At 37.8% G+C, this 27,552-nt stretch overlaps 10 protein-coding genes and 1 non-coding gene across 11 annotated transcripts; 4 read left to right on the forward strand and 7 right to left on the reverse strand.

Annotated features, from left to right (window-relative positions):
• Positions 1-1,219: 1,219 nt before the first annotated feature.
• Positions 1,220-2,005, forward strand: BDF20DRAFT_912053 (uncharacterized protein; the record flags this gene model as incomplete). Its single annotated transcript, XM_053083910.1, has 1 exon — positions 1,220-2,005. The coding sequence occupies one exon, from the start codon at positions 1,220-1,222 to the stop codon at positions 2,003-2,005; it is 786 nt and encodes a 261-aa protein (XP_052937035.1).
• A 461-nt stretch (positions 2,006-2,466) lies between these two features.
• Positions 2,467-3,137, reverse strand: BDF20DRAFT_912054 (uncharacterized protein; the record flags this gene model as incomplete). The annotated part of the gene is made up of 3 exons (XM_053083911.1): positions 2,467-2,572; positions 2,657-2,806; positions 2,875-3,137. 3 exons carry the CDS (start codon positions 3,135-3,137, stop codon positions 2,467-2,469), a joined length of 519 nt encoding a protein of 172 aa, XP_052937036.1.
• A 5,103-nt stretch (positions 3,138-8,240) lies between these two features.
• On the reverse strand, positions 8,241-9,680 carry BDF20DRAFT_863367 (uncharacterized protein). Its single transcript, XM_053080670.1, is given in 5 exon segments — positions 8,241-8,257; positions 8,270-8,399; positions 8,491-9,170; positions 9,258-9,497; positions 9,559-9,680. 3 exon segments carry the CDS (start codon positions 9,430-9,432, stop codon positions 8,304-8,306), a joined length of 951 nt encoding a protein of 316 aa, XP_052937037.1. The 5' UTR covers positions 9,433-9,497; positions 9,559-9,680; the 3' UTR covers positions 8,241-8,257; positions 8,270-8,303.
• Positions 9,681-12,464: 2,784 nt separating this feature from the next.
• On the forward strand, positions 12,465-14,246 carry BDF20DRAFT_834492 (uncharacterized protein; the record flags this gene model as incomplete). The annotated part of the gene is made up of 4 exons (XM_053078744.1): positions 12,465-12,538; positions 12,694-12,766; positions 13,248-13,280; positions 14,121-14,246. 4 exons carry the CDS (start codon positions 12,465-12,467, stop codon positions 14,244-14,246), a joined length of 306 nt encoding a protein of 101 aa, XP_052937038.1.
• On the reverse strand, positions 13,605-13,676 carry BDF20DRAFT_t75. Its single transcript has one exon. It is a non-coding gene; the product is annotated as a tRNA-Glu (tRNA).
• A 433-nt stretch (positions 14,247-14,679) lies between the features above and the next one.
• On the forward strand, positions 14,680-16,295 carry BDF20DRAFT_863383 (ATP-NAD kinase-like domain-containing protein). Its single transcript, XM_053080671.1, has one exon. It carries the CDS (start codon positions 14,731-14,733, stop codon positions 16,285-16,287), a length of 1,557 nt encoding a protein of 518 aa, XP_052937039.1. The 5' UTR covers positions 14,680-14,730; the 3' UTR covers positions 16,288-16,295.
• BDF20DRAFT_863386 (thioredoxin-like [2Fe-2S] ferredoxin-domain-containing protein) lies at positions 16,296-17,595 on the reverse strand. The gene is made up of 3 exons (XM_053080672.1): positions 17,316-17,595; positions 16,745-17,209; positions 16,296-16,663 (listed from the first exon to the last, which is right to left on the reverse strand). Exons 1-3 carry the CDS (start codon positions 17,427-17,429, stop codon positions 16,490-16,492), a joined length of 753 nt encoding a protein of 250 aa, XP_052937040.1. The 5' UTR covers positions 17,430-17,595; the 3' UTR covers positions 16,296-16,489.
• A 223-nt stretch (positions 17,596-17,818) lies between these two features.
• Positions 17,819-18,272, reverse strand: BDF20DRAFT_912059 (uncharacterized protein; the record flags this gene model as incomplete). The annotated part of the gene is made up of 2 exons (XM_053083912.1): positions 17,819-17,955; positions 18,038-18,272. 2 exons carry the CDS (start codon positions 18,270-18,272, stop codon positions 17,819-17,821), a joined length of 372 nt encoding a protein of 123 aa, XP_052937041.1.
• Positions 18,273-19,290: 1,018 nt separating this feature from the next.
• BDF20DRAFT_863394 (FAR-17a/AIG1-like protein) lies at positions 19,291-20,469 on the reverse strand. The gene is made up of 4 exons (XM_053080673.1): positions 20,264-20,469; positions 20,091-20,175; positions 19,984-20,018; positions 19,291-19,913 (listed from the first exon to the last, which is right to left on the reverse strand). Exons 1-4 carry the CDS (start codon positions 20,390-20,392, stop codon positions 19,473-19,475), a joined length of 690 nt encoding a protein of 229 aa, XP_052937042.1. The 5' UTR covers positions 20,393-20,469; the 3' UTR covers positions 19,291-19,472.
• Positions 20,470-20,802: 333 nt separating this feature from the next.
• Positions 20,803-23,033, reverse strand: BDF20DRAFT_818507 (uncharacterized protein; the record flags this gene model as incomplete). Its single annotated transcript, XM_053077376.1, has 3 exons — positions 20,803-21,822; positions 21,908-22,614; positions 22,730-23,033. 3 exons carry the CDS (start codon positions 23,031-23,033, stop codon positions 20,803-20,805), a joined length of 2,031 nt encoding a protein of 676 aa, XP_052937043.1.
• A 1,278-nt stretch (positions 23,034-24,311) lies between these two features.
• BDF20DRAFT_818471 (Aldehyde/histidinol dehydrogenase) lies at positions 24,312-26,435 on the forward strand (the record flags this gene model as incomplete). The annotated part of the gene is made up of 6 exons (XM_053077370.1): positions 24,312-24,381; positions 24,486-24,784; positions 25,105-25,213; positions 25,289-25,400; positions 25,496-25,577; positions 25,659-26,435. The coding sequence occupies 6 exons, from the start codon at positions 24,312-24,314 to the stop codon at positions 26,433-26,435; spliced, it is 1,449 nt and encodes a 482-aa protein (XP_052937044.1).
• Between the last annotated feature and the right edge of the window lie 1,117 nt (positions 26,436-27,552).

Genomic DNA, 27,552 nt, shown 5'->3' on the forward strand with positions numbered 1-27,552 from the left:
ACGAAGAAATCGTCTGCGTTGCTGGGTTTCGTGAATTTTGTCAAAAGTGACAAATAGGGGTAATGATGAATGACCCTACAAAGTAGGCTTTATCATGCTAATGTTTGTCATCCTTCGAGAATAGAATTTGTTCGATATATTAATAAAAAACATAAATGAATTAGAGTCATTTGGATCGTATCTTAAAAAGAGAATAGCTTTGTATATGGACCTGCTGTAAATAAGCATGATGATGAAGTGCTAGGATAGTCCCTTATGCATATTGGATGTTTGTAGTCTGTTCCAAGCCTAGTCTTAAACTATATACAAATTCTAGCTCTTTCTGCTCAACAATAGATAAAGTCATTGGAAATAATGGAATATATCGCTATTATATCAACTCCTAAATACTTTAGCTAACGCTCTGTGAAGCTAGTGCTGGGAAACCTTTCAATAAAACCAGCAAAAATATATTTTTGCCTCCTATATCCTTTCTAAGTCTCACAACCCAAAAATGTCCCTAATGATAAAGTAGCAGCTGCTTATATCTTCCTGAAAAATGTTGTTTAGTTTTGCATATCTTACATCACTCCGTTTCGCATCGCTGTTATTAGTTACTAGTGTGTCGTCTAAGTACTATCGTGGTTACTAATACAACTAGTGCTTACTAGCAATTAAAAGCAAACACTCGTACCTTCTCAAATTGTAAAAGATACACCAACTGCTAGTTACTCTGATCATGTTCGTGAAACCTTGATTTGTGTATTTACAGGTAAAATTAAATTCAGTTTAAGTTTATGCGCAAGTATTAACTCTATGTCATTTTTGCAAATACAGAGCTTCATAATGTACGCGCTAAACATACGAAGTATAATGTATCATCAAAGATTCAACAAGTGGCGCTACCACAACTCGTATATTTGATTTATCAAGTAAGCGACCATTTAGCTCATTGAATTGTTGCATGCTAAACTCCAATTGAGCCTCGTTCCTGAAATTTTTAGTGCAGGTGTGTGATGAAAACACAAAAACCCCGAATTCTGCATTTATGCCTGTGACTTGCCTTTGATAAATATGGAAAAGGAGCCCTGGTGTTTCATTTTCACCACACACTCCACACAGGCGCACACACATTGTTGCAATAACAATCTACTACTTTTTTTTTGTCGAAAGAAAAAACCAAAGCTCTTGTTTTATTTTTTATACCTCATCTCTTACTAACATCTTCTAACAACTTCAAATGTCCAAGAGTATCAAAGCTCTGAGCTTCAAAGGCAAAGAAGACTGGAATACGTCCATTTTCAGTTTTTCACGTAATATTCGCAATAACTTTCTTTGGGAAAAGGATACAGCTGCTCAAAAGGCCCTCAAGCACTTGTTTCAACATTGTTTATCATCCACCCCTGCCTTCAAACATACGCCATCTCGAGTGACAATTCAACTTTACTACTACGCAGATCCTTCCATCCCATTAGAACAGATCAAACTCGAACCTTTGGAAAAATTACTCAGTACTTTCTACCCCGGAAAATTTGTAGACATGCGCCTTGTCAGACTTCACTACCCTTATATGAACTCTGAAGTGTTAGCACAATATATTGCATTGAACGCAGAACGTATTGGCTGGTCTCAGTTGGCACGTAAATTATTCCAAGACTTGCCTATTGTGAAAGCACCCCTTCATAACAATATGCCTGCCGGTGTACAGTGGCAAAATTTGTTACCTCACGTATCCAATGGGCAACTCACCTCAGGTATTGCAGGCATCAAATTCCAAGCATCCGGTCGTTTAGGTCGTAAAGCAGCAGGAGGCCGATCACAGATTCTGCGAAAATCAGTAGGAACATTCAGATTCACGACACATAAATCTTTGATTGATGCAGGTCGACATACATTTACAAACAGAAATGGTAGAATTACAGTCAAAGTCTGGGTTTCTACTGCTTTGTTTGGCGTTAATGCGTTAGCCAATAAATTGGGTAGAAAGGCTGTTCAAACAGTAACAGCTGGCGCATCAAAAATTTAGGATCATCGAAAGAAAGGGAAAAAGGATGTACATAGCAAACTGTGTAATTTATATTTATTTCTTTGAATAAGTCAAAAAAAGAACTCCCTTTTGGATAATTCAGAAACTGAAAAGGAAAACCTTTCTTGTAAAATAGCAAAGCCAGTATTGGGTTTAATAAAGTAGACAGTGGTGAGCTCATTATAAAACCAAAGTACTTATTTTGCTACCAATAGCTTTTTATTATCTGTATATTGGTTCCTCAGCTGGTAGCCATGTGTTATACATTCTGCAAATTGCAAAACACAGCAGTTCAACAACTACTTTGTTACGCTTCAGTCACTATTCTTTAAAAGGGCCTTTGTAAGAATCTCGATCATAATTGACCAGTGGTTAGAGCACGACATATACATGTGCATCCTTAAAAGCTGCCGCTAATATATGTACCAACACGTTTGAAAGGGACTGTTGACGAGAAGAATTTATGTTAAAGAGTTGAAATGTGTAGTCAGCCAAGCTAATTGCTGAACTAAACTTTGATGATGCTCGTGATGCCAACCATAGTCTTGGAATGCAACTTGAATATTGCTATTGGAAAAAAAAAGGAAATTCATTAATTATTCTGCTGAAACGATCATCAGTGTATAATGAGTATTAACAATGAAGTCATACTGTTTATCTTCTGAAGACATGTTTGGCTGTTGTAATTGTATAGTACACGATGAATCTGGGTAATCATAAGGTATAATCAATTGTACATGAAGGTCTTCTCTGTTTTCCAATGGTAAAACCAGTTCTACTATTGTCGCAAAATCCTTCTGTCTAATGATGTTGATCTGTGAAATTAGTTGTCTCGTACAAGGTCGATCAATCGGTATTTAAAGAATTACATTGTCTTTTGTATAAATTTTGAATACTTCTTTTCTAAGTGGTCCATTTCTAATTCACGCAGTGCTTTTTGTACAGTGTTAAAGTCTGTATGCAGTGAAAATGACGGCCGATGACCAGTATCATCACTACTGATTCCATTTTTATTCTTTGTAGGTTTGCTGAGGGGTAAAATATGAGCAAAATGACATTCTTGACCTGCTCTACAATTTCCTTGCGCAAAGAAACGACAAGCAGCTGGAAAACGTTTAGGTGTATTATACATGGACAAGTTGACTCAAATGCTGAGAAGGGAGGAAGAAGAGAAGACTCTGCTTATACAGTTTAGCGTCGGCTTTAGAGAAAGCTGCGATATAACTGGACGGAACGAACAAGATATTTAAGACGTTTGAGTTGGAGTTTGAAGACCGAACTACACTACAGTAAAATGGAGGCGCTTACCTGTAAAAATCGAGTCAGTTTCGTTCTGGCAATATAAGAAAAGGCCTAAGATGTTGTCTTTCGGCCTTTGTCGGACGATCCTTGTCTTTCCAAACCGAAGTGCTGATAGCCATCATTTTTTTTGCTGCATTGACATCGTGGGTCTACAGTATTTTACAGTTTTGCAAACAGGGATATTACAGCCACAGACGGTGTCGAATGCTTCTAATGTACCTGTGCGACCAAATAGATTCTTTTTAACCTATTCTTATGCTTATTTTTAAACAGATCTAATTTTCTGCATAATGAGAATCTTGTACCTAAATAGGGCTTAAAGTTACGAAGAATGCGAAATATGAAAAATAAAGAATCTTTCCCCCGTTTAAAAGAATTTCCACTTATAATGTAGCTTTAGCAACAAAAACACGAGGGAAGTATTGCTGAATGACACGTCTCAAGCATTGTAAATCACCTTTTTCTAATTATCCAAAAAAAGAATGATGAAACGGTTTAAGAAAAAGTCGCCTATTTTGTTTAGAACAGAGTTACAATTGATGTGAGTATAAATTTTTTATTTGTCTAAAAACTTCAAAAAATTTGTCTAAACTCAAACGGTTGTGTTCTTGAGTTTAAAGCTGTCCGAACTTCTCATGAATCAGCATTGCTTGAACCTTCAGTACTCATTCATTGCGGGATAGTATTTATTTGCGGAACCTCTGTTGTCATTTTAGTAGCGTTTCTTCACTTGGTCGTCAATAATGACTGCCTCATTTTTGAAAGAACCTACTCTCAACACCTTCACGCAAACAATTTAACGTATTCAAGTGCACTAGTGATTGTGTTACAATTCGAGGCCTGCTGGCAAAAAGGAAGCGAGAGATGGATTAAAATGCTGGTACCACAATGAAGGTTCAATTCTTTCGCTTTTGAATCTGCTGTGGTTTATATACTTTCTCCACCTATGAGCCCCCTCACGTTACGGTATAGTAGTGATGGCCTGCCAGTAGAGTACGGTGATATTATATTTATTCGTAATGTTGATGGAGAATATCTTACGGTCGAAAATGATGGCGAAACGATCAGCTTTAGTGCTTTTGCACAAGACGGATTGAAACAGAAACTTCTCGTGTGTGGCAACGATAATTCTTCTAACAAGTTCTATCTAACGTTCAAGCATAGTAGAGGCTTTCTTAGTTATGATGGTCAAATACTCAAAAGTGGTGTTCCTTGGATTGAAAAAACAAACTTTACCGAGGAATTATTAAAGGAGTCCTTACAATTAGAAACTGTTCATATTCTGGTTTCAGAGAAAATTACCAAAATACAATAGTTCGAACAATTATCAAGTGTATTATTGGAAAGAGTCTTCTAGAGTTCTACAAATTGAAATTCTTTCTGAATGGATTGAAGCTGAGGCAACTTCTCAGTTACGCGTGTTGATTGATGTAATTAATAAAGTGCTCGACTGTCATTGTCGCAAATGGCAGTATAACATGCATAATATCCTTCTAATAAGGTGCCAAGTAACAACCATATCTTCCAGCGGAATATACGCATATGCTTTTAACCAATATACAGTGGGTTCCGTACTTATTGCGATGATTGCAACGTCTTTATACTACCATTTATTTTTGGTAGATATTTGAGTCACCTCAAGGTTCATAAAGGAGATGATGTTAAGCTATCGGTTTACATTCATCAGTGACAATTCAGGGTAAATTTTACCTATCGCAACTTAATAAGAATCTATGATGACGATCCTCCGTTCTTAAGTAATGACAGAAGCACAACATTAAGCACTAATGGTAGGAAAATAACTAGAAAACTGGTCTTTAAAATTATTCAACCACCAGAAAACCAGAGGAAAACGAACAGAGTATACCAGCGACTTCTCGAGGAAACCACACGACAATCTTTCATTGGTGCAGAAAAACGAAGAACGACAAAAAAGGAGCCGAACTAGTCTGACTATTCTTAACAGCATGATTGGATTATCGCATAGGTTACAACAGTAAGTGCAAAGGCTACAGGGTCTACTTTAATAACAATTAAAGTGGTCAAGAGTTTCACACTATCATCCTGATAGATGGTAATGAAGACACAGCAGCAGCCAATAATGCAGAAATAGCAACAATAAAAGTACTTTGGGAAGTAGAACAACTACTTTTGCTGTACACCATTGAAGAATGTTAAGAGCGGATACAGATTCTTTGTCTACTACGGAAGATGATTCTAACAACTACAATCTCAAAGTTACCAAAACGTACCATTATATTAACGTTTGTTCATTAATGGACAACAACTGATTCAATTAGATAGAGCAATAAAGCTATCAGACAGTCCTAGCTCAAGGCCCAGCGAGACCCTCAGCAGCAGACGGTAAACAAACCTCTCTAACCGCGACCCACGGCCAAAGCGAATACACAACTTCTAGTATTAAAAACAATAACAGTATAACAAGTGTTTCTCAATTCACAAAGTAACCAATGAGAACATATGCTTCCAAAACATCGCTATTAAGGTATACTTTTATAAGTCATGGCCATTATAAACCAGCAATAAAGACAGGTAATATACGAGCACATCATTTAACTGTAGACCATAGCGACAATACTGAAATAGCATTGCCATAGATGATGATGCCTTTGTTATCGCTGATGGTTCGACTCGGACGCCAACATCGAATACAGCTTCTAGAAATATAATGAACTTTACCATTACTGTGTCATGAATAAACGACATCATACAAATAATGCAGCTTACTCAATAACAGATTGTGGTGGCAACTTCACGGACCACAGCAATTTTGTATAGTGCATCAACTGCAGTTAAGAGAAATGCTAAAAGCTACTTTAAAAATATTTCATAAAAAAACCAAGAATATCTAAGTGCACGAACAATTCTGTTGAAACCAAATTCCTCATTTCTAAACATGCAGCTGCAGCTTCGCACATTAGAGGCAGTCGTAGCTCCAAAACGGCATCCACATGCAGCTCTTTGGGCTTGCTCAAATCACTGGACTAGCAACCACAACATCCTTGCCCAATACAAACATATCTAGAGCTTCAAGTTCTGCACTGGTAGACCGAGCTCTACAAATCATACGTCCTCGACCCCTTCTTCAAAGGAGTCACTAGTGCGTCACTACAAGCTCTAGTACTTTCAATGGAGCTTCACCTGTTACAATTTCTTCCATGCAGTATCATATCAACTAATGCGACTAGTTTTAACATACTTTCAGCAACAGCCTCATTACTGTTAAACCGTCTTTGAATATCAAATTACAACAAACCAACCGATGCGGAGCCCTATTGTATCCTTCACAAGCTCGCATTTTAGACAGAACAAATACCTATGATAAATATGGTGCAATGGCAATGGATAGTAGCTCCAAGTTATTGAAGATATTATATAGCAGTACATACCGGCTCACGAAATCATTCTTCAGCTCTTATGTCCACGAGTGTGATACGTATTGGAAGCTTAAAAAGAAGACATAAGATATATTTTTGACGCCTACTTCGTCTTCAACTCTTATCTTGACTCAGTTATCCAATACAAGAAGTATTTCTTCAATTAGTTTCTACAGGTAATGCCTCGCTATCACGAGCCGTATTCGTTAATAGCTTTCCCAGTCCCACCTTTGTAACTACAATAACCTCAAAGGATATCAATAGTAAGTGATTAATACACCAGCAAAAGACCATTCCGGCCAACCAGAAATCTGGAACGATATCTTCTACGAAACCGAAGAGTATTAGGGCTACTATCTCTACTGTAATACCCAGATTTATAGTTGGCAACAAAACGCCTGGCAAATAAACCTAGAGGTATGTTCTTCAGGCCCTTCAACAGCTTTCATCAGTTAAAAGTGAATCAAACAGGGACACAATGGGGTCATTAAGTTTAAGTGATACATCTTCAACATTAACTAACTGCATAAAAAAAAATCTGTGAAGCATCGTCGTTAACAATAGATATTTATGAATAGTGCCACCAAAAGAACTGTACGGCTAGCTATTGGTGAATGTAAAGTTTTCCTTTTATTGTGACAAACCTCTTTTTTTCTTTATTGGCTTGACTAGACATTGAGTCTAGCGTTAATTTGAGCTTGGATCAAACACAAACCCTGCTAAATACAATTCTCTTTCGCGTACTTGTTTTTGAATAAAATCGTCAGCGAAAGGATTTAAGACGCCTTTAAAACAACAGTTAGTTATTTGATCTACAAGTATACATGGTGTGCATTTATTACCTCTATAAGCAACTGTTGGATGAACTTCTTTCATATATCTTCGGTACAAGTTCATGCAGTAGTCTTTTTGAACAGCTGACAAAGTGTGGATTTCGCGTGAGTGTAATATCGATCGAGCAGTATACACTATTTCAGTTTTAAGTTCATCTTCGACTTGTCGATCCATTAAAAGCAACATTAAGTAAAATCTAAATTTGATGGATGGCTGAACCCAGCAATACTGCCCAAAGTATTTTAGTTGAAAATTAGTCAACTCTCTTGCCTTTTTAGGTTCACCGCTGTATTGAAGTAACATTTGTCCACAGCATTCTATACCGTTTGTAAGACTTTTATCTCCCAACACCGTATATGGTCTGTTTGGTGCATCTTGGTCACGAGGAACGGCATCAAATACGTTGGACAGAACTGGTTCATTGTCATCGTTCGAACACCCATCATCAGCATCATAATATACCGATTTATCTTCGTCAGAGTATTCGGAGGTACAATCACCAACTTGACTATCATGCATTACTTTTTCGTTATTATTGACACCAGTTTGACGTTCAACAGATACTTGTAAGTGGTGTTGCTGCAGCTGAGCGGGTTCAACACTTTCATCTAAATTGAGATTTGATGCTGAATTGATGGAAATACAATCATCAACCTGACTATCATACATTCCTTCTTCGTTATTGTTAGTATCACCACATCCTTGAGGTTCAGTAGATACTTGTAAATGTTGCTGTTGCAGCTGAGCGGATGCTGCATTTCCATCTAAACTGGGATATGATACTGACGGAGGTGGACTGAGTAGAGGTGGCGGTGAATTGTCGACAGACGATGGACTACTATATCTTTTTCGTCGTTTAACTGTATAAATGTGTTCAAAGAATGTGGGTGCTGCCCTCTTGAGTTCAATTTCGTCACTGTTGGTGCATACTTCGCTAACATGTTCTTTTACTACTGATTCCTGTGTAGAGTCACTACCGTGTCTTCTTTGCCGTTTTGATGAGCGATGACTTTCCAAAGGTGAAGATGCTACTCCTTTGTTTTCAGCTTCAACATTGTCGTGATGGGCGTGGTAATGTTTTATTAATGACTGGTTTGCATGCGATTTGTAAAATTGGATAATCGTATCATAAATAACACTTCTGTCGTTCGTCTGTAAAAAACCCTTCATATTAAACGTAAATGAAGATGATGAGATTTCGTTATTATCTTGCTTTAAAGTCTTGAAAACCATTTCGTAACAGGTCTCCTTGGGGATGGGAAGACGAGAAACTTGTCGAAGTGAGGAATGACTTGTACTGTCGTTTAAGCCAACAGTCAAAATATCAAGAAAATAATGAGATGCATTTTCCGTTAGTAAAAACAAGTGTGTTCTATCCGTACTAAAAATCTTGCGAACCAAAGCAAAATCAATTGCGACAATCTGGTTGGTTGCAGATCCGTAAGCATGAGGTGAAACGAGTCCTAAATCTTTTTTCAAGTTGTCAGCATAAACTTCTACGAGCCGGACATAAGGTTTTTTATCGTCATGAGTCGCATTATTGTCAATTTCGCTGCCATCATTCTGCGAAATGATAACGAAGAGCTTGAAGCTGTTGGATGTTCTAGTACAAGCTATGTGGTCTATAGGCTCTGTATGAAAATCGAGGAAAAAAATGTTCGTGTTACAACAATTGGATAGGATAAGTGAGATATTCAAAAGGGATTCAAAGACTTTACGGTTTTTGAATTCAACAAATTCAGTGAGATCGACAGGATCTCTAACACGGGGAGCATTGTACGTGTAAATTTGAGTTCGAACGCGGTACATCAAGAGATGTCCAGATGTGAATCCTAACAATATTCTAGGATCAGAGTGGCTCTTTCGACTCGCCTCTTTGTTTGCTTCTAACATATGAACGGTTGAAACAACTGCTGAAGGCGGAATGGAGTTGCTTCTTAGTTGCTCTACTCTCTATTGTATGTGATTAGTTGGTTAGAAATTTTATGTGACAGTATCATTCTATACAACTTACTTGAGCAGTTAAACAGTTTTTCGCATTGTCGAAAGATAAAAGGGCTAGCTGCTCTGCAGTATCAGTACAGATCACCAAAGCTAGTGTCTGCTTAACTTGACTTGTACCATATCGATTTTTATATACCTATAAAAAGCAAAATAATATAATGTGAGCAAGTGAAGCAACGAACCTATCTGAATGTATATTTTTACCATATTGAAAGGAGCGTCAGATATGGCCGCTTTGATGATATGGCCAGTAGGGGCGCGTTGAAAGTGTACTGGTAAAGTTTTATTCCCAACAACGTAACGAAACGTAATCTGAATGTTACTATCTTGCATAACATTACTAAGTGTAACCAAGACAGGACTGCTATTGATTTTGCAGGTCAAGTACTTTGCGTTCACATTTGTCTAGGTGCAAAGAAAACTTTTTCAGAACTGAGACAGTTTAATCAAAGAAAAAAATGGTTTACTCAACGCGTACCTGATGAGTTTCAGACAGGTCCATGGTTTTAGTCGTGAGTTCAGTAGTGACTGAGTCATGATAAACAAATTCAGCTTCTTCACGAACATCATTAATACTACAAATATAATCCCAGGAAGAGTAGACGACTTGGTGATTGTTTATGGTGGTTGATATAGCTTGCATTTCACGTTCTTAATAGTTAAACTGGATTCTTATTGCGCGTAAAGAAGGCTTTAAAGAGTCCTAATTGGTTAAGTACAAAAGGAGTATAAAGGCTGAATTGGCTAATGGATTTTAAAAGTAAGAAATATTCTTTGTAAGAAAAATTCTTTGAAAAAATCAATTTATTGTAAAAAGAAAAGAAAAACAAGCGTTCAATCGCCCTTCCTTTTATAACTGTTCACTATGAACTTAAACTTCTGACTCGAAGAAAATTCTACTCCTTTTTTTTTCTGTCACACCTTTCTTAAGTCCATGAAAAAAGTTCATCGATCCGACGAACTTGCATTCACATCAAAAGGCTAATACATATAGATTATAACACACAGTTGTCCTCCATTTATTGCGACATAAAAGTTCCATCAGATGGTATCGTTGAGCTCACGTAGTTCTCTAGCTCAACGTAGGAGCCTGGAAAACAACCTAGATACGTATTTATTTACAGCTCCTTTCGCTTTGGAGTAGCGAAATGCTTTAAGTACTTTAAATATTTCCTAGAAACACATATTGGCTGCTGATCACTTGAGCAGTCCAATATTTGCCTCTATCAGTATAATCAAGAAAGGTTGAAGTTACAGTTTATTGCCCAGAATGCTTAACACTCGCCAGCCGAGTAATCGAGTAGCATATTTCTACTTTTGGACTTGATGATCCCTTTTAAGGTCTTTAAGTAGAAGCAATGAAGAGCATGGTAAGAAACTCTATTGTCAGTTGGACTTATCCTTTTAACAAGTAAAAAAATCGAAAACACTACTATCATGTATAAATTGTTTGTTTATAGAATATTTGCGCTATTTTACGTAAATTTGTGTTCTCTTCCTATGAGCATGCAGAGTAACTTGCATGTGAACATCTCGCTTAGTAGTGGTTTTTTTTTTTTTTTTTTTTGCAGTTTTCATCCAAAAGCAACCTATTTGCGTTCTTATTCTTCTTCAAGTATTTCTTTGATTTGCTATCTATTGCATCAAATTGTCGTTGCTGATCGTTGCAAATACATAATGGATAATGGAGGTGGTTGGCATTTTTTCTAAAAAGGCGTATATCAGGACTAGTGCAGTTCTTAGGAGATCGTCTATTCAGGTGACCTTATCAACAACCGGTAGAAAGTTAATCAAATGAGATCACTTCTCATAGTAAATGACCTAGAAATGTTCTGGAAAACCAGTATTACGGCCGTTTGGAGCTGATCATGCGTGGTGGTGTCAAAAAAAAAGGATCAAATGTCATCAAGAAACAGAGCGGAGCAACGACAGCGACGATTATGAACAGCTTATAACCTCTAAAGTATGTTTCCTTTTCTTTTCGGATCCCAGTCTCACCGTGTAGGATAGTCTTGTTTATTTACTAATCTAGTGATACTGTATACTATCCGGCCCTCTATTAGGGAAAGAAAATTGACAAACGATACCCGTCAGCGGATAATTTTATGGTGTTTATTGATTTTTTTGTACAAAACAAACTTAGAAAGAAGCAAAACCATCTTATTGAGTGTATGCTTATAGTACTTACAGATATAAATGAATCAAGGATACTGTAATATACATTAGACTACTGTAAAATATTACAAAGTGTGAAAAAGGGAAGGAATGCATGCATAGAAGAAGTTATCAATATAGAGATGAATATAAAAACAACAGTCGGAAACAAGGAAAAAGAGGAGGTTATTGTAAAGATTCGCATACTAGATATATTTACATATTGAAAGAAAGAGAGAAACATTTTGTCATTTGTATGTCGCCGAAAACTTCTTCAGGACACCTTTAGCAGCTTCAAAAGTATCAATGACTGTGTCTTTAACGCCTTTCTTATTCACACCATTGCTAATGCAACTTAGGTGCATCATCAGGGATTTTGTCATGGGAATGTTTAATTGCTAGTCTTAATATTCTTGTCCTTGATGTACTTGGAAGAAACAGGTCCATCTTCTTGGATTAAAATAAAGTAAGCAGCGAGCCCAGCAGGTACCTTTTGTACCCACGAAGCACGACCCTTCAAAATCAAAATGGTCAATGTTGAAACCTGGATCAATTACATAAACTTATAACGCCTTCGCCATTGTTAGGATCATGCTCGTATTTTTGATAAAGCTTGAAAGTTAGTGGTTAGGGTGTGATACACGGGCAGGACCTTAAGCAGCATTACGCTTTCATTTGCATAAACCATTAAACCAAAGTTCTATAAAAGCAACTTAATATTTGAACCCCGTGAAGAATTAGCCGCATACTGGAACAATAATGGTGCAATGAAGGCAACTAAAGTTCATACACTTAAGGGTCTTACTGTTATCAAGATACTCCTATTGAGACGCATGCTTTAGTAAGTCAAATATAAGCGACCTATTCTTCAATGCACGAATAAAGAACATAACCTTTTTGCAGTCTAGTTAATCTTATATTTTTAATTGCTATTCCAATCCGATAAATATCATTGGTTTAAAGAGAATTATATCGTTATATGCCTGTCAAATAGAGTCTCATTGCAAAAAATATAAGACCGATTGATAATGAATCAGATTCAATGATGGAGAACGTCAATATTAAAAAGGTAGAGAACAAAGGGCTCCATCCTTTTCATTGGTATAGTGTTTCTCTCTTTCTATATATTGCTCTGCATACTTCACAAATTAAAATGATTTACACTTTGAACCATTTCCAAAAAACGACACTTGGCACAGAAGGTCATCATCAACTATTCAAGAAAACTTACGTTTACGACTGTCTTCGTCACCTACGATATTATTACACATGTACCTACTGCTTTGGTCTTTTTGGGGCATTATTCTAATATTCGCATTGTCGCTTTTCGAAGTTGCAATGAGTTGCTTCAGCTGGTTCTCCATTCCAGGTATACTACTTGATGATATTCTACTAATCCTGTTGAGCTTGTTATCATTGTTCTACTTTGTTTGAAAATGAGCATAGTGATCAGTAACTATTTACAATGTGCGAATAATAGATCTGCAACAGAAAGTTCTCCTTCGGTTGTGATAATGTTTTTGTATAATTTAATGCAAAGTTTACTGTAGTCATTCAAGCATAAGAAATTAAAAGCTGGAATAGTAAGTAATAAGATTATATGAACATCATGTAAACATCAGATTATCTGCACAATGAATGGAAGGCAACAATCTAGTTATAGTATATGGAGGCAGGTCAATGATTTGCATATACAGGTTTGCAAAGTATAAAGGACAATGATATGCTTTCTTGACGATCAATAATTATATACATCGTAACAAAGACTAATGTGAGATGAATATGCACCAAAGTATCTATATGTAACATTCCCGCCAGGTACATATGGATACAAGGAAAAAAAAAAGTAAGCAACTCCATCACAACAAAATATCCTTCCGCCAGACTGTGCGAAAAAATCCAAAAATTTCCCCAACGGGGAATTGAACCCCGGCCACGTCGGTGAGAGCGACGGATCCTAGCCACTAGACCATTGAGGAGAGATATTATCATCTTACTTTAAAAAATTACACGTTTAAAATGAAACGTGGTCATGTGAGTTGCCGGGCCGAATTGAAAAGGCTGGTCGGATATTTTGCATAGCTCGAGAAAGGAAGTGCAGACGGAGTGAAAATCGTGACAACCAGGTATTGATAGTGGTGGGCGCATAGCTAGTCCAGCAAGGGCTGTCCTAATGTCTTTGGAGGGATACAGGGCATTTTCTCGTGCTGAAGGTAGATCGACCTCCCTAGGTAGCATTTGGTTGCCAAGATATACTCTAGTTGACTGATGCATTGGCACGCTATTGTATGGATCGAGTGAGAAATTCGTTCAACAAGTGAGAAATGGGGTCAGCGATGGTTGTCGAGAAATTGCAAATGGTTGTGCATTTGTAGGTATTCAATGACGTGAGCTTTAATGAGAATGCGTAAAGTGTGATATAGGTAATGGCTTTAGTAGTATCTTTTGCTACTTCTGAAGCGAGGTTTTTTATTGACAAACGGATGTTTCTAACTGCTGTTGCTGATATTGACAAGTTTCGCACATCCGAACTAAGTATGACGGGTTGATTATTACGAAGATTTAATAAGTAACTTGATAATCTTCCTTAAAAGATTTGTTACAACTGAAAAAAGTGACGATATGGAAGACGTGAAAATCCAAGATGGCTCAGGACTCTGTAGAGCCCTTCTCCATCATACTGTAATGCATCTGAATTTTTTTCTTTGAATATAGTTGAGCCTTTTAGCATCATCATATTTTGCCTTCAAGTTTGACAGACAAAGTTGTGAAGAAATTGGATATCGTAACAGAAGAAGAGTCAGAACAAATAAGGAATAAACTGCCGTACCATAACATACCTATAAATCTCGTAAATTTCTTACGAGATCTATACTAAAACTAAATAATTCTCAACGATCAATTACCAGTCTTAACCATTTGAAAATTTAAGGCATCCAACAGTTTTGAGTTTCCGTAAAATTCTAAAAAGAACCGATAACCCTTTCTTTTTATTTTGGCTTTCCTAATTTCAATTTAAGCAAAGCACACACTATGTCGAACCCAATTAAGGTCAAAGATACGGAAGGCAATGACGTTCAGTTGTCTCTTAGTGAGACGCAGTTGACTATTGATAATCTCGCTACACTCGAAAAGCAGCTTCTCCTCTTCGATACAATCTATGCCGTTAACCACGATAAGAGTAATGCAACGCTTGTAATTCATGTAGCTTTAAAAGACGAGAATACCTTGGTTGAGAAAGACAAGGAAAATACACTTCAAAAAAGAAAGACGTTGACAAATATACGCCCAGCAGATGTTCGATGGCATTTAAATCAGTATACTTTCCATTTTAGACAAAGTAGCAATAAAAAGGAAGAGAGCAACGACAAGTATGAGAATAGCTCTACGAATAGTTTGAAAGAAAGTATATTTATTGAGCAATTGTGTCAAAGCACAGTGCCCCATCAGTCTAAATCCTCGAGCACCAAAGTCTATGTGTTCCTGAATCCAACGTCCGGTGAGCAGCAATCTGGAGCGTATTGGAAAGATATTGTTAAACCAATGTTGCTAAATGCTGGTTTCCAGGAACTCAATATTGCAAAAATAAACACTGAACGGAACGGTAAAACACGTGTGTTGGCCGAGAATTTGGGTCGGCGTATTCAATTAAACGAGGATGGTGATCTATTAGACCCAATCATCATCAGCATGGGTGGTGATGGTACCTTACATGAAATTATGAACGGTCTTGCTGATGCAATAAGTGATGGTATGTCAGGTGGTGTTGTAACACAGCAGAAACAACATCGTTGTTTCCGCGTTGGCGTTATTCCGACTGGTTCTGGAAACGCCTTTGCTCTTGGTTTAAATCTTCAAAGTGTTGAGCATGCTGCAGCAAAAATCATTAAAGGATTAGAAGAGAAGCCATTTTCATTCATGGACGTCAAGCTTGGTCATGTTGAGCATCCGGAACGTGAGGATTGGCATAACCAGTCCATCAGTTACGATAACAAGGGAAAACCTATCCGTCTGCTTGTGGTAATGAGTTGGGGATTTCATGCTCAAATAGTCTCCAAATCTAGATATTTGAGATACTTTATGGGTAATAAACGGTTTTCGCTGGTTGCTATGTTCTTACTCCTCTTTCTGCAGCAGTATGAAGGGGAGCTGGTTTTGAACAATTTCAAAAAGTACAATCCTGATACAGATATGTTTGTCAGCACGAATGATGGAGATCAATTGATACTAAGTAGTAATGACCAAGAGCAAAAGAAATTTACATACTTTGTTGTAAGTAAGCAACATTCATTGGAAAAGGGGTTTCGAATTGCACCCTTCGCTTCCCCTCTCACAGATGATTTGGATATTGTTCTCATGCGCAATGCCAATGCCGACGCTTTAACTAAAGCGAGTATGGCTGCATTCCAAGGCGGCGAGCATGTCAAGTCCAGTGATGTAGAATATTACAAAGCAAAAGAGCTACTACTCCGAGTGAAAGAAAAAGCTGAACTATGCCTTGATGGCGAAGTCATCTCGTTACCTGCAAAAGGCATCCTTAACGTTAAAGTGGTAACAACAGACCCATCATCATTCACAATTTTTGTTTAATACAAAAATCTTTCCCTAACTGAGCTGTGTAAGGATGTACATCTTATTTATTCATAAAAATAAAGAGTATTGTATCTACTTTTATGTTTGCCTTGTGCAAAACAAGCACCAAAAAAAGCTGAAAAGGGTTTTAATCGTTTCTGATTATCCATATGTCAATTCTAGGGATACATGTCTGATCCTTTATATGTCTTTTTACTCGTTACAAATCTTTACGGACTCTGAAGCCAGGGCCGTAGGGTTCTTTGTTGAGAGTAGTGTAGACGTTGGGAGCAAATTCACAAGTATGACGTCCACTTTGTGGTCCTGGTGTGATCGGTTTATCAGCCTTCAAGTTTTCCAATAATTTAACTGTAGTTTCTGGTGTCAAATCTTCCTGTTTAAAATGATAAATGGATATAGGTCAGTTATACAACCCATCATACAGTTCCCAATGTGGATAAGCCTTAATATTTACGTAATAATCGTCATTGATTGCCATCACAGGGGCATTTACACAGGCACCAGCACATTCAACTTCTACCAAAGTGAATTTACCATCTTTCGTCGTTTCACCAACTTCGATATTGAGGTTTTTCTTAACAGCCTCCAATATTTTTGTTGACCCGCAACCACCCAATTGACAAGGCGTTGTTGTGCAAATCTGAAGGAAATATTTGCCGACGGGTTGGCGGTTATACATGGTGTAGAAAGTTGCAACTTCGTAAACACGCATAGGAGGCACTTCTAATACACGAGCTACTTCGTTCATGACAGAAATAGAGGTGAAACCATTTTGTCGTTGACCAAGATCTAGAAGAGGCATAATAGCTGCCTTTCTGTATTGTTCAGGGTATTTTTTCAATATTTCTTCGATGCGCTTTTTGTTCTCTGCTGTGAATTTGAACTTGATATTGGCATTATTGTCAGGTGTATCACGGTGCTGTCAAATTCATATCATTCGTTAAATAAGTATGCAAAAAGTAGAGATTGAAAGGGTCAATGACTGAACATTAGTTCTTGCAATGTCAAGAAAAACAATGTTTTACCAAAAAGATTGCGTCTGAGCAAGTAGCAGGAGTTGACATTAAAGTACGCTTGGCAGCGATGTTTCTCACTGACGATTTAGCAGTTTGACGAAGAAGTGAATATATAGGATTCATTTAATTTAAGAGTGACCAACAGTAAGAGAAGGGAGATGTTGCTTATAGATAGAAAGATATATATTAATGAGATGTACACGAGAAAAAATACACCTAAATTGCTGGGTAAACAGTTATTTTCTTTTTACCCCTTCCTTCTTCACCCCACAAAATGTTTGAATCCCAGCCTTTTTGTTCACAGTCGTTCCTTTTCCGTCCTGTGCCCATCAAGGCGGTCTTTATACATTTTTTAACTGCGAGTTTAGACGAAGCTAAAAAATAAATGGACGGAATGACCAAAATTTTGAGACGATTGAGTTAGAGTTTGAGGATCGAACTACACTAAAATGAAGGCGTTTACCTGTACATATCTAGCCAGTTTCGTTCTGGCGATAGTAAATATTAAAAGATTAAGAGGTTGTCTTCCGGCTGAACTCCGTAGGACGTTTCTTGTCTTTCCATACCGAAATGCTGATAGCCATCATGTTTTTTTGCTGCATTGACATCGCGGTTCCATAGTATCTTACAGGTTTTGCAAACAAGGATACTACAGCCACGCACGGTGTCTAATTCCTTGTTTTTTCGTAATTCTTTGTCGTATTGACACCTCCATCAACAAGCATGTTCACCATCGTATCTGCAGCACGCTTGCTGCCTTTGATACAGACGGAATCTTGTTTCACCCATACCAGGCTCGTAGAATGAGAACAGGATCTCTAAATGTTGTAGTATGTAAATAGTATATCTCTTATACTGTTCAGGCGAGCCTATTTTACTACTCGGTATATTGCTTTCTATCGCTTTTATCGTACAATCAACCTTTTTCCTTTCTAATTCTGCGTTGACACGAGTACTACCCGTCATGTGATAATATTCTTTTGTCGAGCAGCGCCATATCTCATGTCTGTTTGTTTCTAACCCGATTGCTGCTGTAAATACTGTCTTTCGGCCAGGATGTAGTCTTGGATAAACCACAAGGGCTTGACAAATTTGACCGGTCGGCCGCCAATGACAGAAGCGTAACCTTTTCCTCCACAAGGTCTGCAAAGTTCTTGCGAACGAGCAGTGGTATGGCCATCTGGTCCACAGCTGAGGCACTTTGCAGCCTGTGGGGTGGTCTTTTTCCGTTTAACTGCTTTCTTCTTCTCTTGCGCTCGGTCACTCTGTTTTCTCTTTTTACCACTGCTACCAACTTTAACAGGTTACTCACAAGCAATTAAGTGCTGTGTGTAAGATAGATAGAGGTTTATTGCTTACCATCATCAGCATTCACGGCTTTGTAATACTTGCATTTATAGTAACGCTTGTCAAAATGACCTGGTTCATAGCAGTCTCAACACTTGGTATGTTCTAAAAAGTCGCAACAAATATCAGAATCCTTATATCCTGATCTGACGGTTCTCCTACAATTATCAAGCATTTTACCAATTGGGTTCGTTTTAACCTGGTTCTTATGCTTTTGATAATAGATCTGATCTTCTGTATAATGAAACGTTTGTACATGAATAGGGCTCTAAGTTACAAAAAAATGCGTAATACGGAAGAGAAGGGATCTTATTCTCGTTTAAAAGAACCTCTTCATTACAATTTAAGTTTGACAACAAAAACGCGAGAAAAGAAAGACGCGTCTTTATCATTGGGCAAAGTTCCAGAAAAAGGCATTGACGAACATCTGGTTGGTCTTATAACACATCGTCATTTGACGAAAAAGCTGTCAAGCCTTTTGTAGCTCTCTATTGCAAAGTGACGCCAATCAGAGCTTTTTTAGCGACTTCCTTACTGATGAAGATTCATTTTTAGTAGCTTGTACGCCATCCTTAATGCTGCTTGGATATTACTGGATAATTGATTATCAACGAAATCGTCCAAGAATAATATACCGCTTCATCGTAAAATAATTGAAAGTTGTCTCAATTGAGATTTAATAATGTCCAATAAAATTTGTGAAAAGTCTGAAATAGCAGTTGAAACACTCTATTTCGGAATTAAGAAGAGGGAGGCTTCCTTTCTCCACTAATTATTCTGTCCTATGACGTCAAATTCAAGAGATTTTTTATAATTCGATCATGCTTCTTTCTTGTTCAATACAAATGATGGTTGAAGAGCAGCAGTCGTGGCACTGGAATTATCATGGAGCTTACTGTGAATGATGGCACCTAATTCATACATACACCAGCATAAAGTGCCTGAACCTACAAAGAAACCTAGTCGCAAAGGCAATGAAAAGGCCTCTAAAAAAGGGTAGACCCAGAATCCGTTCTTAAATTGACAGTACCACGACCAGAAGAAGTAAAAAATAGAAAAGATAGCAATGGTTCCGACATGCGCATTAGATCGCTTAAACTCGATATCAAAGACGAGAAAGTCAATCCACAAAAAAAGTGCAGGGAAGAGATGTAAAGTGAGGTCTAGTAGTAAAGGAATACCCGGAGAATCCTTTGGTAAAAGAAGATTGGGATCCACAAGCATCATCGTCCAATAAAGAACACTTATAAGTCCCTCCATCTGCATAGTTTCTTTAAAATGAGTTATCAAAGCTTCAGTTTCGAACGATTTGCTCTCTTTGCATACTTACCGGAGTTGCTATATTTGTCACGATTGCATAGATAACTGTTTTGTACCAAGTAGGTATGTCAACAAAGCATATTTCTCTAGCACTCCATCATCGTAGCTATGTTTTACCTGGAGAAAATCGAGGCACAAAAAAACGTATCACCTTCAAACCAAACGCGATGGTAGCTATAGTTAAGCCTAGTATAGTCAAAAACTTCCAACAAATAAAAACAGAAAAAGTGTGAGCAGATTATTTTATTGTATATACTGTTAGTTATCGATTCATTAATGCTTTACTATACCTGATATTTTCCTCCAAAACCTAGAAAAGCTGGATTTTCAAAAGGAGGCTTATTGAGATTTTTTAACGCATAAATATTTGAATAGAGTCCAATTAAATTAATAACCAAGCTCATTAATCGAGGCATCATTCGTTATGAAGATAAACGCTCTTAATGTTACTGAGAAGAGAAGAGAGAGAAAAGACGAGCAGCTGAAGTTTTTTTTTGGGCATTACCATTTTCGTAGCTTCTGTTCAACGGCGAATCTGTCTCGGACCGAGTATTCTACCCCTTTTTCTCCACTGCTATCTATTTCGCCTTCCTATCAATGAGAATCAAACTTGATGCAGCCTTGATAACAGACCACAAAGTTTATTCCATCAGAAAGACCAGAGACGTACATATAGCTCAATCAATTACTTATAATATAATGGTCAAAGAAAGTGTCACTTATATATTAAATAATTTATCATTCTATTTAAATGAACATATGTCTGACAACAGGTCCAAGTTCTACAAATACATAATTATAATATACAGTAAGTACAGAGGGGCTTTGGTTATAAAAGAGCCGCTTGAGCCTTTTGAATTGCCTTCGCTGCTCTGTTCTCCGCATGACGAGTTAAATGCATATCTTTAGCATCAAATGCTTCAGCAACAGCTGGGAAAGTTTGACCTGCATAACCCGTCCATAAACCCGGAGCATAAACCACGTGCTTAAACCATTCACGTCCCTTGATGCCCTGGGGATCAATCAATCCTTTTTCAAATGCGGTCAACCTATCATTCATCTTTTCAATACGCTTGGACCATTTAGCCGGGATTTGAGGGCTATCCTCACCGTTAAATCGAGTGAGTTTTTGTTGAATTTGTACCCAACTTTCTTCGAAACTAGAAGCGGCTTTGACCAAAGCGTTGACCGATTTTTTAAGTGTGGGATAAGTGTGAGGTGCAGAATGAATATAGAGTTGATGGACGTATTTGGTAAGTTCAACAGCGTAATCGGACGGATGCAAAGGAAGAATAAGATCATCTGCTAAACGTAAGGCTAATAAGCCCCATATCTTCACCATCGCTTGGTGGTATGTGAAATCCGGATCACCAAACTTTTCCATCCAGTGAAAATCATCGTAAATACTGTGGTACACACCATAATCGCCTTCAAAGCCGATATCTATACTAGCAATCCCCAAATGATCTAAGAAGGCTGTAAAATCAGAGCCCGAGCCCAAGATGTCGACAAACGGACGAGGAGAAGGGATACCAGTTTTATTCGTATGCTCACCCCAAGCCTCATAAACAGATTTGCCTGTCGACGGATCCATTACCATACTCGTCACTTCGTATAAAAGCTGATTCAAGGAAGGTGAGGCGCCCGCTTTGAAATAAGGACCGGAAATGCCTGCATCACAATTGACATACACAGCACCTTCCTGTTCCAACCATTCTTTGTGATCTTCTACCCATTCTGTGGATCCAATTAACCCATACTCCTCAGCATCCCAAGAAGCAAGAATAATGGTGCGTTTGGGTCTCCAACCTATTTGTAGCATTTGTCCCAAGACACGAGCAATTTCCATCTACATAAATTATGCTCAAGTTTGTTAAATTCTCCATGCTCTTACAAATAGCAATGCCGGATCTGTAATTTTTTCCTTTTTTTACCAAAACAGCTGATCCCGATGAAGGGTCGACAGCGCCATACACCCAAGCATCACGGTGATTGCCAAGGATAATAGCTCGATGAGGTTCCATAGAGCCTTCAATTCTACCGATGACGTTCCATATAGGGGTTACATTATAAGCGACAATATTTTCCATCTCAACTAACCCTTCACTTGGCCCACTGAAATAATCAACATTTTCCAATCCTCCACGCCAGTCAAATTCACCAAATACACCATGATCTTGCGTAGCTCTCAATAATGGTAAAGCGTCATGCCAAGACAATGGCAACGAGGGAATTTTCGGTAATGCATTCGACTCTTCCATAGGAATACGAGTGGCATTCTCAAGGGCGGGTATACCTGGTGTTAATGGATCACCTACATTTAAGGGTAAATACTCAACCGAGCCTCGCTGAGCTGAACGAGCAGATCGCCAAGGGCCTTCAGGGTAGGATTCAGGAGGGTTTAAAGTACTGTCTTTATCGATAGGTCCATCATCAATGGGATCAGAATAGATCAAAACGCCCACACAACCGTATTGCTCAGCAGCTCGAACCTTTAACCCTCGAAGCGTACCACCATAACGAACCAAAGCAATAGTACCCTCAACTTGCACACCTTGATCAACAAGAAACTGGAAATCTTCCAAACGACCATAGTTTGCATAAATGACAGGACCTTTCGCTGTCCCATTCTTCGAGTAACCTAAAATAGTTAGAAATTAACAATTGAGGAAGGGTTGTATCATGGTAGGACAATCAGCAAAGGAGAGAAGAAATTAGATTGTTACAGAGATACTATTTTCCAGTGCCAAACTTACCGTGAAATAAAGGGACAATATTGGGGTTAATGGTATCGTTATCCTCATCTACTATCGCTTCTTCCATTGTGGCATTATAACGAAGATATTCTGGACCTGAAACAATGGCTAATCTTCGAGAAATTGGGTAGTTAAGCAATGGATAGTAGGTTTCAATTTTTGTGTCTGGGATGCCGAATTCATTCCATTTTTCACGAGTCCATATTGCTTGCTTCTTATCCGTTTCTGTGCCAGCTAAATGAGGTTCTGAAGTATAATTTTTTAAAAAGCTTTTGACTCGCTTTATGGAGGGAAGTTCAAGCATCATATTTTCAGCTTCTGATAATCTCCTAGCAGGAAAACCTAAGAGAGATAAATGAACCCTACAGTCAACTAAGTTCATTCTCTTTCTACATACTCTTATAACAATTACCTTTACTTTCATCCGATGTGCCAACGAACAATAGAGTAATAGCAGCTACCAAAAGGAAGCTGCCTACAATCACAATAACTTCAAACGCTATCTTTAAGTTATTTTTACGTGGTGGTTCTAATGTCATACGTTGTCTGTTAATGAGTGGTGCTCTTTCAGTTTCTGCTGTGCCCCAGTGCTTCGTCCACCAGTTCTTCATCTTTTGGAATACACCATCTTTGTTATTGCTGGTAGCGATTGATGTTTCGTCAACAGGTTCATATTCACTCACTGCTGCGCTCTCTGGGCCTTCCCTTTGTATAGAAGCATAACCCTCCGTGGTAGCCATAGTCAATTCTGTTCTATTGTCCCTTCGTCAAGTATCTAAGAAATAAATATGTAATAGAAAAAAAAAAAAAAAAAAGAGAGCGGTTTTCTATCATGCGGAGAATTTAATGCGAGGATTTTAACTGCACAAAGTGGACTTTGAAACTTCATTGACGGCGATGACATTGGGAGATTTAAGAAGATGTGAGCTTTTCTTCAATGGTTATCGTTGGATTTGTACAAAAGCATTTTCAATCTCCCAGGGTTTAAAAGTATAAAAAACCAACAACCTTCGCTCAACCTTTCTGTGCAATATCGTTCTAAAGTCTCAAGCTTATAACTTCTGCTCTGTAAACTACTCATCTTCATCATTCTTCGGCATCTGTGAAAACGATCTACTTCAGCAGAATATTCAACCAACAATGGCACTACCCAATCTATGGAAAATATATTCCTCATTTCGCACACCTGAAGAAGAACGTCAGTTCTCTCGGTCAGCTTTTTTCAAATTCAGTGGATATATATTATCTTGTATTGCCATGACTGTTTTTGCTTCACGTTACAGCAACAAGAATACCATTAATGGTAACAAGCTGATATGTTGATTTGATTCTAAACAAAGTTAACTCTCGTTATACACATATAACCCTTAATACCTTCGCCGCCTTAATCTAATGAAGTATAATGGCCATGATTGATCCAAGAGATTTTTCTTTATAAATAAGTCGTTGTAAATTTTGACAAGTGGGACTTCAACCCTGTCGCCTTTTTCTTCTTTCTTTCTGCTAACCTTTCTTTTATCCAACTCTCTTTTTCTTTTTACAATAACATTTGTTCCATTCCTTATTATATCCACCAACTGCAATGAGTCAATATACATCAATTGAGAAAATTCCCCTTATTATACAAGATCTTCGTACTCAATTTAAAACAGGTATGACTATTAATCGACTATTCTTTTAAAGTAATCGGTAGAAAAGTCATTTATAATGCTTTTAATAAATTCATATGTACCCCTTCACTGCTGTGCATGCACAGGTTTCACAAAAGATCTCACCTTTCGTAAGCAGCAATTGCACAATTTGATCCGCTTTCTAGAAGAGAACAAGAAGGTTCTATTTGAAGCTGTCTGGAAAGACTTGCATAAGCACAAGCTGGAATGTGATGTGGGCGAAATATCTCCCATCATTGATGAATGCAAATATTTTATTAAGCATTTGGACAGATTGACTAAAGCAGAAGTAACCACAAAGCGGTTCCTGATGAACGCTACAGATAAGACTTTTGTAAGAAAAGAACCAAAAGGGCTTGTATTGATCATAGGTAGGAAAACGCTTGTAGAAAAATGGTATTTGTTGGTCAAACAAAGAAAATGACTGAGCTAACGATCATTTGTTCAATTGATAGGTGCCTGGAACTATCCTGTAAGAAACTAGCAAGAAAAAAATTTATGCTCTATGTTTGTCTTTCAAACCTGTAGTGAAATTAACAATTCATTTTCGCAGATCAACTTACTGCTGATGCCAGTCGTTGGTGCTATTGCTGCTGGCTGTTCCATTGTTATGAAGGTAAACACAGTGGCCCTCTTTTTGGATATATATCGAGAGATGCTCATTGACACACTATATTTATATTAATATTCATATAGCCTTCTGAGGTTTCTCAACATACCGCAGAAGTAATAGCCAAGCTTTTGCCTCACTACCTTGACGCACGTGCCTATTCAGTCATAACAGGTGGTGTGCCAGAAACTACTGCTGTTTTAGGTGAGTCGTCTTTTGATGAGATATTAAAAATGGAGAAAGTTGTCCTCTAATGCTCTATTTCATTCCTGTACGCAGAAAATCAATTCGACCATATCTTTTATACCGGTAATGGGCAGGTCGGCAAGATCGTTATGAGTGCAGCAGCCAAACATCTTACTCCAGTTACACTTGAGCTGGGTGGTAAATCGTAAGTACTACTATTACTAAGCAAGCTTGTCATGAAATCAAATATGGAAAATGAAACTTACGCGACATATGGGCGGCAACCCCATGCTTATATAGTCCGGCTTTTATTGCTGAAGATGCAGATGTGAATATTACTGCTCATCGTCTTTTGTGGGGCAAATTCTTCAACAATGGACAGGTAAAAAATTGCTTTTGCTAACTGCAGAATATTAAAGGATGCTTTGCGAATCCAATCCATTCTTTCTTTAAACATCTATAGACTTGCGTCGCGCCCGATTATGTTTTGTGCGTTGAGAGTAAACTGAAAACCTTTCTTGAAGCCTGCCGTGAAACCATCGATGAATATTATGGTAAACACCCTCAACGATGCCCATCATATGGTCGTATTGTCAATACACGTCAATTTGATCGCTTAAAAGGTATGTTGGATCAATGTGATCCTGATACGATTGTTGTCGGTGGTGAAACCGATCGAGAAGACCTTTATATAGCACCTACAATTGTAAGCCCTGTCGATCCTGACACTCACCCGCTTATGCAACAAGAGATCTTTGGTCCGATCCTTCCTGTTATTCCTATTCGTAATATTGATGAGGGTATTCAGATTGTGAATGCCCGAGATCACCCTTTGGCTCTCTATGTCTTTGCTGGACCCAGCTACAACTACAACAAGATCCTTGATCATACTTCTTCTGGTGGTGTCCTTATAAATGATGTATTGATGCACATACAAGAACTCTCTTTACCTTTTGGCGGCGTAGGACCTTCTGGTACCGGTAACTATCATGGTGATAAGTCATTTGAGACCTTTACCTATTTCCGTTCTACAATGGTAAAGGATTTGAAGTCTGAATCCGTTGTAGCTGTTCGTTATCCTCCTTATACCAATGATAAGAATACTGTCCTGAATCTTCTTGTTTATGGATTCCCTAGCCGTGTTGGTGCCAAAATTACAACCTTTACAAATGTATGTGGCGCCTTGTGGAATTTCTTCTTCAAAAAGCCAGATGCCGCTGCTTATGATAGTAAGCTGTAACTACAGGCCCAAAAGAGGGTTTGCTCTTACAGCGAAGTCAATCCTTGACATAGAACATACGCTCCTTATACTATAACTTTTGTCTATCTATCCATCTATCCATCTATCCATCTATCTATCTATCCATCTATCTATCCATCTATCCATCTATCCATCTATCTATCTATCCATCTATCTATCTATGTATTCTATCACTTTTCAACTATCTTCCTGAAGACGATGGCATCAAAAACAAAGTTTTAACTATTCGAACTTTGTGTTTGATTAAAATATTATACTGGTTGAATATAGACACTACAAACTCTAAACAGTTGTGTAAGGATATCATATTCTTCACAGTCATAAGAACGGATGGCTCTTACTCATCCGATGATTCTTTATCGAGCCATAAAAGTATCGTTCAAATTAGGCCCATTTCAGCGATTGAATCGAATATCCCCTTCTATTGATTCCAATTGGACGAGATAAACATGCGCCTTTATTAAGATGTGTAACATTTGGATCGTTTTTTCTTCATTTGTATAACAATAAACGAATAAGCGTGCACTTTTTCTATCTGTTGTTAAATATCACATCATGTTTAGACTCTACGCAAGCTGGTTATTCTGCAGCAACTTCATATAGACTCAGTCATACGCATAAAAAACAATAAAATCACAGTGCTCCGTGCGACGATGTCAATTTATGCCAAATGCTACTGCAGGTTGTAGATTATATAGTCTAACAATCTCATTCTTTACCTTTTCTTTAAAATATTCTGATAGTCCCTTCATCATGATATCGCAACCATTGAGTACAGTTGTGAACAGTAGAAACGACGAACAAACATTATAGGCAGGCTTTTCACAACAATAGAACGCTCTTAGTGAAACCGAATATCATTTGGAGTATCAATTTTATTAAGTCTAAATCCCAAAAGTGTACTGTTCATCTTCCTCGTTCGGTTCTTTGAATTTGTACACACAATATTACTATCTATAAACCAAGCTACTACAACGAGTAACAGTCTACATAGCTTGATTCATTCTCTAATGTCTTCCTTTGATTGTTTGGTTCACGGAGGATATCCATATGCACAGACTTGTAAACGTGATTTGCGACTGCCATTTTTTGCGTG

Source organism: Mycotypha africana (genome assembly GCF_025528875.1).
Source record: "Mycotypha africana strain NRRL 2978 chromosome Unknown BDF20scaffold_4, whole genome shotgun sequence".
In the NCBI taxonomy this organism is placed as follows: domain Eukaryota; kingdom Fungi; phylum Mucoromycota; class Mucoromycetes; order Mucorales; family Mycotyphaceae; genus Mycotypha; species Mycotypha africana.

What these genes read in the sequence shown, in the direction of transcription:
- BDF20DRAFT_863367 (XM_053080670.1), bottom strand. Translation starts at nt 9,432, where the DNA reads ATGTTAGAAGCAAACAAAGAGGCGAGTCGAAAGAGCCACTCTGATCCT. An exon ending in ATTTGTTGAATTCAAAAACC is followed by an intron (nt 9,171 to 9,257) that starts GTAAAGTCTTTG and finishes ATTTTCATACAG; the next exon opens with AGCCTATAGACCACATAGCT. An exon ending in ACTCTACACAGGAATCAGTA is followed by an intron (nt 8,400 to 8,490) that starts GTAAAAGAACAT and finishes ACATTTATACAG; the next exon opens with TTAAACGACGAAAAAGATAT.
- BDF20DRAFT_863383 (XM_053080671.1), top strand. Translation starts at nt 14,731, where the DNA reads ATGTCGAACCCAATTAAGGTCAAAGATACGGAAGGCAATGACGTTCAG.
- BDF20DRAFT_863386 (XM_053080672.1), bottom strand. Translation starts at nt 17,429, where the DNA reads ATGAATCCTATATATTCACTTCTTCGTCAAACTGCTAAATCGTCAGTG. An exon ending in GCTCAGACGCAATCTTTTTG is followed by an intron (nt 17,210 to 17,315) that starts GTAAAACATTGT and finishes TGAATTTGACAG; the next exon opens with CACCGTGATACACCTGACAA. An exon ending in CAATCAATGACGATTATTAC is followed by an intron (nt 16,664 to 16,744) that starts GTAAATATTAAG and finishes CATTTTAAACAG; the next exon opens with GAAGATTTGACACCAGAAAC.
- BDF20DRAFT_863394 (XM_053080673.1), bottom strand. Translation starts at nt 20,392, where the DNA reads ATGATGCCTCGATTAATGAGCTTGGTTATTAATTTAATTGGACTCTAT. An exon ending in TGTGCCTCGATTTTCTCCAG is followed by an intron (nt 20,019 to 20,090) that starts GTAAAACATAGC and finishes GGTACAAAACAG; the next exon opens with TTATCTATGCAATCGTGACA. An exon ending in TGACAAATATAGCAACTCCG is followed by an intron (nt 19,914 to 19,983) that starts GTAAGTATGCAA and finishes GAAACTATGCAG; the next exon opens with ATGGAGGGACTTATAAGTGT.